The sequence below is a fragment of the Dasypus novemcinctus genome, chromosome 10 (assembly GCF_030445035.2).
Source record: "Dasypus novemcinctus isolate mDasNov1 chromosome 10, mDasNov1.1.hap2, whole genome shotgun sequence".
NCBI classification, from domain to species: Eukaryota; Metazoa; Chordata; class Mammalia; order Cingulata; family Dasypodidae; genus Dasypus; species Dasypus novemcinctus.
Window position 1 is genome coordinate 22,577,581 of NC_080682.1, and position 7,944 is coordinate 22,585,524.

General features: G+C 40.5%; 1 protein-coding gene across 1 annotated transcript; it reads left to right on the forward strand.

Moving 5' to 3' along the window:
- The first annotated feature begins 6,740 nt into the window (after positions 1-6,740).
- On the forward strand, positions 6,741-7,709 carry LOC101438791 (olfactory receptor 5M11-like). Its single transcript, XM_004484659.1, has one exon. It carries the CDS (start codon positions 6,741-6,743, stop codon positions 7,707-7,709), a length of 969 nt encoding a protein of 322 aa, XP_004484716.1.
- Positions 7,710-7,944: the final 235 nt, after the last annotated feature.

The following is a 7,944-nucleotide window of genomic DNA, read 5'->3' on the forward strand; positions in this document are numbered from 1 at the left end:
CAAGCCTTTTGCTGTCATTTAGCTCCCTGAGACCTTGTTAAAATTTTTCCATTCTTTTCTTCATCTGTTCTTTTGTATGCTCACTTTCAGTGGCCATTTCTTCAAGCTCACCAATCCTTTCTTCTACCTCCTCAAATCTGCTATTATATGATTCCAATGTTTTTTAAATTTATTTGATTGCACCTTTCATTCCCATAAGATCTGCTATTTTTTCTATGTATGTTTTCAAATTCTTCTTTGTGCTCATCCAATGCCTTCTATTTTTCCTTTTTTTTACCTTTTTAAATTTATTTTCTTTTAAATGTTACATTAAAAAAATATGAGGTCCCCATATACCCTCCACCCCACCCACCCCACCCTTCCCCCATCAACAAACTCTTCCATCATTGTGGCACATCAACTGCATCCAGAGAATACACTCTGGAGAACCGCTGCAGCACATGGACAGTGGTCCACATTGTAGTCCACACTCTCCCCCACTCCACCCAGTGGGCCACGACAGGACACACAACGTCCAGCATCCGTCCCTGTAGCACCACCTGGGACAACTCCAAGTCCTGAAAATGCCCCACACCATATCTCTTCTTCCCTCTCCCGACCATCAGCAGCCACCGTGGCCACCCTCTCCACATCACTACTACAATTTCTTCCCTTACTAATCACAATAGTTCCCTAGCAGAACACCAGTAAGTCCACTCTAATCCATACTCAATTCCTCCATCTTGTGGACTTGGGATGGCTATGTCCAGTCCCCCTCTACATCAAGAGGGGGTTTAGATTCCACATGGATGATGGATGCAATTCTCCTGCTTGCAGCTGTAGGCACTCTTGGCTCCCTGGTCTGATGGTTGACCCTCTTCACTTCCCTGTCAGCTGGCCAGGGTAAGTCCAAGAAACCAGAGGGTAGGAGCTGCAAGTCTGCTGAGGCCCAGTGCCTGGCTATCACATGGACAGTTCAGAAATCTAGGTCTCCTGAGCATACACCAACCCAAACACCAACCACAGGTCTGGTAAAAGTGACGGAAGAGGCATGTGTAGAAAGGTTATATCTGGGTCCAACTCCATCACACTCAGGAACACAAACTCCAAAATAGGACCAACTGACATGGCCCTAGACTCCAGCGCCATCCACCCTGACCATAGAACCTGTGGGTTGCTGCAGCCCTCACGAGAACCAGAAGCTGGGTTTCCATCTACCTTCACTGTCTTTGGTACCCTGCTGAGGTATGCATAAGCATCACCCCCTGATGACCTCTTGACTATTTTTTGGAGACTCTTAGCCATATAAACACTTGTTCTTTCCATTTCCCCCTTTTTATCCAAAGTCAAAATGCAATTTTTAACAACTGATATTACATGTAGGATGAGATATTCTGCTGGTCTGAGTTGACCTCTTTTTTCATGGGCTTTTTGTGGTTACATCATCAGCTGGTGCTTGGTGGTAATCCCTTGGTTCCAGGGAGGCTCATCCCCAGGAGTCATGCCCCACACTGGGGGGAAAGCAATGCATCCATATGCTGAGTTTGGCTTAGAGAGTGGCTACATTTGAGCAACATGGAGGCTCTCAGGAGATAATTCTTAGGAACCCCACAGCTATAGTCCTAGTTCATATTTTAGGCACACAGGCTCATAATCAGAGCCATCAGTTTCAAGGGCTCATCATTGGACCATCCATCTTTATTGGTCTTTGCCATTGCACTTGGAGGAATGTTGCTGTTCCATTGGGGAATGTGGTAGAGCTCCCCTGGTGAGGAATTCAGCACTCTCTCATCTGTCATTGCCAACTGAAACTACTATGAAAACATCCAAACCTTTCTATGTACCCTGTATACATGTGCTGGAGAACTCCCTCCCAACTGTGTGCATCCCACCAATGACACCCACACAAGTGCTCCTCCCCCACCATAGTTGAACCTCTCTGTAGTTCAAAACATCTTCAAAAAGGAAGCCCACTATATTTCCAGGTTCCCTTAATAGAAAAATGGGATATAGTGATGGGTTGAAAGGTTAGATATAGAATACATACAAATTTAGAAAAACTAAATAAAGGAAAAATAAATTGGGGTATCAAAGAGATGAAAAAATGAAAAAGCTTTGTTTTTGACATTTTGCCCTTCATCACTGCTGCAGGTGTTGCCCTGTATACAGTGACGAGGCAATTTCTTCCATTTTTTCCCATTTTTCTATTTGTTCTTTTGCTGCTTGTGCTTTTGGTGTGAAGTTCATGAAGCCATTTCCTATTATGAGGTCCTGTAGGTGCTTCCCTACTTTGTTTTCCAAGGTTGGGTCTTATATTTAGGTCTTTGATACATCTTGAATTGATTTTTGTATAAGGTGTAAGTTGATAATCCTCTTTCATTCTTTTACATATGGATATCCAGTTCTCCAGGCACCATTTGTTGAAGAGGCCATTCTCTCCCAGTTGAGAAGGTTTGGTGGCCTTGTCAAATACCATATGTCTGTATATATGAGGACCTATATCAGAACTCTCAATTTGGTTCCATTGGTCAGTGTGTCTATCCTTGTGCCAATACCATGTTGTTTTCACTTCTGTAGCTTTGTAGTATGTTTTGACGGCAGGTAGTGTGATTCTTCCAATTTCATTTTTCTTTTTCAGTGCATCTTTGGCTCTTTGGGGCCTTTTTCCTTTCCAAATAAATTTCATAGTTATTTTCTCTAGTTCATTTAAGAATGATGTGTTGATTTTTATTGGGATTACATTGAATGTGTAGATCAGTTTTGGTAGGATAGACATCTTAGTAATATTTAGTCTTCCTATCCATGAACAGGGAATATTCTTCCATTTATTTAGGTCTTCTTTGATTTCCTTAAACAGTGTTGGGTAGTTTTCTGTGTTTTAGACTTTTACCTCTTTTGTTAAATTTATTCCTAGGTATTTGATTTTTTTAATTTATTATTGTGAATGGTGTTTGATTCCTGATTTCCTCCTCAGATTGCTCATTATTGGTGTATAGAAATGCTACTGATTTTAGTGCATTTATCTTGTAACTTATGACTTTACTGAAAAGTTCTAGAAGCTTTGTTGTACTTCTCAGGGTTTTCTATGTATAGGATCATATCATCCGCAAATAATGAAATTTGACTTCTTCCTTTCCAATTTGGATGCCTTTTATGTCTGGTTCTTGCCTCAGTGCTCGAACGAGTACTTCTAAGACTATGTTAAATGGGGGGGGCAGTGATAGTGGGCATCCTTGTCTTGTTCTTGATCTTAGAGGGAAAGGATTTCTGATTTCACCATTGTAAATGATGTTAGCTGTGGGTTTTTCATATATACTCTTTATCATGTTCAGAAAATTTCCTTCTATTCTGATCTTTTGCAGTGTTTTTATCAAGAAAGGGTGCTGTATTTTGTCAAATGCTTTTTCTGCATCTATAGCTATGATCATGTGATTTTTTTCCTTCAATCGGTTTATGCGGTGTATTACATTGATTGATTTTCTTATGTTGAACCATCCTTGTATACCTGGAATGGACCCCTCTTGGTCATGGTGTATAATTTGTTTAATGTGTTGAATATGATTAGCAAGTATTTTGTTAAGGATTTTTGCATCAAGTTTCATTAGAGAGATTACTCTGTAATTTTCCTTTCTTGTGGTGTCTTTGTTTGGCTTTGGTACTAAAATAATGTTGGTTTCATAGAATGAGTTAGGCAATGTTCCTTCTGTTTCAGTTTTTTGGAAGAGTTTCAGCAAGATTGATATTAGTTCTTCCCAGAATGTTTGGTAGAATTCACCTGTGAAGCCATCTGGCATAGGGCTCTTTTTAGTTGGGAGGCTTTTAATGACTGATTCTATCTCTTTACTTGTGATTGGTTTGTTTAGATTGTCAACTTCTTCTTTTGTCAAAGCAGGCTGCTTATGTTTTTCTAGGAATTTGTCCATTTCCTCTAAATTGTTGTTTTTGTTGGAATATAGTTTTTCAAAGTATCCTCTTATGATAGTCTTTATTTCTGTGGGATCAATGGTGATATCGCCTTTCTCATTTCTTATTTTGTGTATTTGCATCTTCTCTCTTTTCTTATTTATTAATCTAGCTAAGGGTTTATCAATTTTATTGATTTTCTTAAAGAACCAGCTCTTGGTTTTGTTTATTTTTTCAAGTGCTTTCATATTTTCTGTTTCATTTAGTTCTGCTCTGATCTTTGTTATTTCTTTCTTTCTTCTTCCTTTGGGGTTAGTTTGTTGTTTTTAAACTAATTCCACCAAGTGTGCATTTAGTTCTTCAACTTTAGCTCTTTCTTCTTTTTTGATGTATGAATTTAAGACTATAAATTCCCCTCTCAGTACTGCTTTTGCTGCATCCCATAAATTTGGATATGTTGTGTTATCATTTTCATTAGTTTCAAGGTAGTTATTAATTTATTTTGAGATTTCCTCCTTGACCCACTGTTTTTCTAAGAGTGTGTTGTTTAACTTCCAAATCTTGGTGCCAAATCTGGGTCTCTGGCCCTTGCAGATTTCCAGCTTCATTCCACTGTGGTCAGAGAAATTATTTTGTATGATTTCTATCTTTCTGAATTCACTGAGGCAATGTCTTCTTAATATCCTTAATCTCTTTACAATCTCATTGAATTTATTATGGAGATTTGTTTGAACATCTATAATTAGTTGTCTCAACTCCTATATGTCATCCTGAGGCTTATCTTATTCTTTCTAATAGGTCATATCTTCTTGTTTCTTGGTGTGGATTGTAATATTTTGTTGATGTCTTCACATCTGGCTTACTAGAGTATTTATTCTGGGTGCGGCTTTTCTCTTTTGTTTAGGGCTTTCTGCCTTTTCTCCCTTACTGGTTGTGCAATAGGAGCCAAAGATGTAATTGGTGCTTTAAGCTGTGGAGACTCAAGCTGTCCTTATCACCCCAGGGACTGATGAAGCTTCTGCCAATTTTCTCCTTTGCCAGGGATAGGGACAGCATTAAAGCTGTGTAGAATAATCCAAGTCATGCAGGCATAGACTGTAGTTGCCCTGAGAGACTGATGAAGCTTCACATCTCTTTCTTCCCTGCCTGAGGCAGGGATGGTGTTGCAGGTGTGGGCAGCAATCTACTCAGTATGGGCCCAAGATGATCACAGTTGCCCCATAGACTTCTGATTTTTCAATCTGTACCAGCCAAAGGTACCTGCAGTTACCTAGATAGGCTGGTGCAGGACCTGCCAGCCTCCTCTCTGCCAGAGGTGGGGCTGAAGCCTAGTCTAGGGCTTCAGGCTGATCTGTGTGAAAGAAACCAGTTCCTACCATCACTGTGATTTTTGATCAGCCTGGCTTCCCCTTATGCTGGAGTTGGAGTCAAAATGGTGGTCAGGTCCTTCTGACTTGGACAGATTCACACCTTAGCTGATCCTAGGGTTATACCTCAGCCAGTCTAATGTACTAATCAGTAGCTATTTTGGTAGCCAACCATCTCCTTCTCCCCTGTTTTGGGGAAATGGAGCTTCCAATTCCAGCCACAGAATGGCTCCTGGGGAAGCTCATGCCACCAGAGTAGGATAATCGCTGACCTCCTTGGCTTGGCTGGTAATTTCCTAGAGAAGCTGGTACAGGTCCCTGCAGCTTAATCCCTACTAGAAGTGGCATGGGAACCTAGGCTAGAGCTGGATTATGATCTGGATGGAAAGAAGACATTCCCCACCAGCACTGTGATTTTCAGTCTGACCCGCTTCCCCTCATGACAGGCGCAGAGTTAAGATGGTGGCCACCAGCATTTTTCTGACTTGGACAGGCTCAAACCTTAGCTGTTCTCAGGATTATACTTTAACCTGCTGATTTCACTCATCAGTAGCTAAAGTGGGTGACCAACAATCTCTTCCTCCCCCAATTTTGGGAAATGGAGCTTTCAATTCCAGCTGCAGAATAGCTCCTGAGGTGACTTGTGCCACAAGTGGAGTATGGGCACTGGCTTCCATGGTATTGGAGAGCTCTAGTTACAAATCTTCTCTGCAGATGGGCAGTCTCCTATTTCCCTTACTCAAGGATGTGGCAGGATGCTCTTTTGGCCTCCTGAAGCCACCAAACAAGTGCTTCTGCTAGCTCCAGATGGCTCTGGGTGTTTACTAACTGCCCTAGAGCAGAAACTGTCTCTAGGAGCTCCTTACTCAGTTGCCATCTTGATGGTTACCCTCCTTTCTTATTTTTAATTCAGTAAATAAATATGTGCAAGGTATTCCTGCTACAATAATGAACTAGACCTTGTTCTGAATTTTGAAGGATTATTGATTTATGCAGAGTTGAAATCAGGTACAGGTAAATATATATAAATATATGTAGAAGCTAGAAGCATAGAGCAAAACATTGATTTATTGTCTCTTGTATGAGGGAAAAATCAGAAATGCCTCTCAAAGAGAAGACTGTGAACAGGTCTTATACATAAATAAACTTTGAGAAGGAAAGAAGATTCCAAGTAGACAGTGGACATGTAGGTCACTTGTATGGGTAAATAGTGTAGCTGTAGGTAAAGGTATAGAATAGGTATTGGTATAGGTATCAGCACAGCTAACTTAGAGGTTTAAGTATATACATAGAAATCTACAAGTAATTTAATACAAAGGACAATAAAATAATGACTTAGTACATATATGAAATCTCTTTATGTTGTATCCAGAAAGCTATAACTTTGGATGACATGTGCCAGTTTAGAGGATTTCATTTTGACTGTCAATAACATTAATATACTTACATCTTCTTTTTTCCCTTTATTTCAGGAACAGAGATTCTCAGGAAATGTTCGTTAAAAATGGCAGTGCAATAACTGAGTTCATTCTACTGGGGCTTACAGAGCGTCCAGAACTCCAGCCTCTCCTTTTTGTGGTGTTTCTGGTTGTTTACCTTGTCACCCTTTTAGGGAATCTAGGCATGATAGTGTTAATCAAACTGGACTCCCACCTCCACACCCCCATGTACTTCTTCCTCACTAACTTAGCCTTTGTGGATTTGTGCTATACCTCAAATGCAACTCCACATATGCTGATTGCTTTCTTATCAGAGAAGAAGACCATTTCCTATGCTGGCTGCTTTATACAGTGTTATATGTTCATTGCACTCCTTCTTATCGAGCTCTACATGCTGGCAGCGATGGCCTATGACCGCTATGTGGCCATATGCAATCCACTGCGATACAATGTGAAAATGTCCAGGAGAGTCTGCATAGGCTTGGCCACATTTCCTTATGTCTATGGTTTCTCAGATGGTCTGTTCCAGGCCATCTTGACCTTCCGCATGAACTTCTGCAGATCCAATGTCATCAACCACTTCTACTGTGCTGACCCACCGCTCATTAAACTTTCTTGCTCTGATACTTCTGTCAAAGAACACGCCATGCTCATATCAGTAGGCTTTAACCTCTCTAATTCCCTCACCATCATCCTGGTGTCCTATGTCTTTATTATAGCTGCCATCCTCCAGATCAAATCAACTGAAGGACGTCACAAGGCTTTCTCCACATGTGGTTCTCACATGATTGGTGTCACCCTGTTTTATGGGACACTCTTCTGCATGTATGTAAGACCTCCAACAGATAAAACTGTTGAGGAGTCCAAAATAATAGCTGTCTTCTACACATTTGTAAGTCCAGTGCTAAATCCATTGATCTACAGTCTGCGAAACAAAGATGTAAAGCGGGCCTTGAAAAATATTCTCAGACGAAAATTTGTCACTAAGTTGATAATGCCCCCATTTTCCAATAAACCATAATTCTAAACTTTTGGCTCAAGTTTATTTGTATTTTGATGATGGGATTTGATGGTCTCTATGGATATGTCTTCTGTGAATCAGCTAAAGACTAAGATCCTGGGAATAAGGAGCTCCTTTTTAAAATCTAGGCTTTCACTGCCCCCATGTGGTCATCTACTCAGAACACCGGCAGTTCCTTGGTGCTTGTTAGAAATGCACAATTACAGTCTGACCTCACTTCTTCTTCAGACAAATC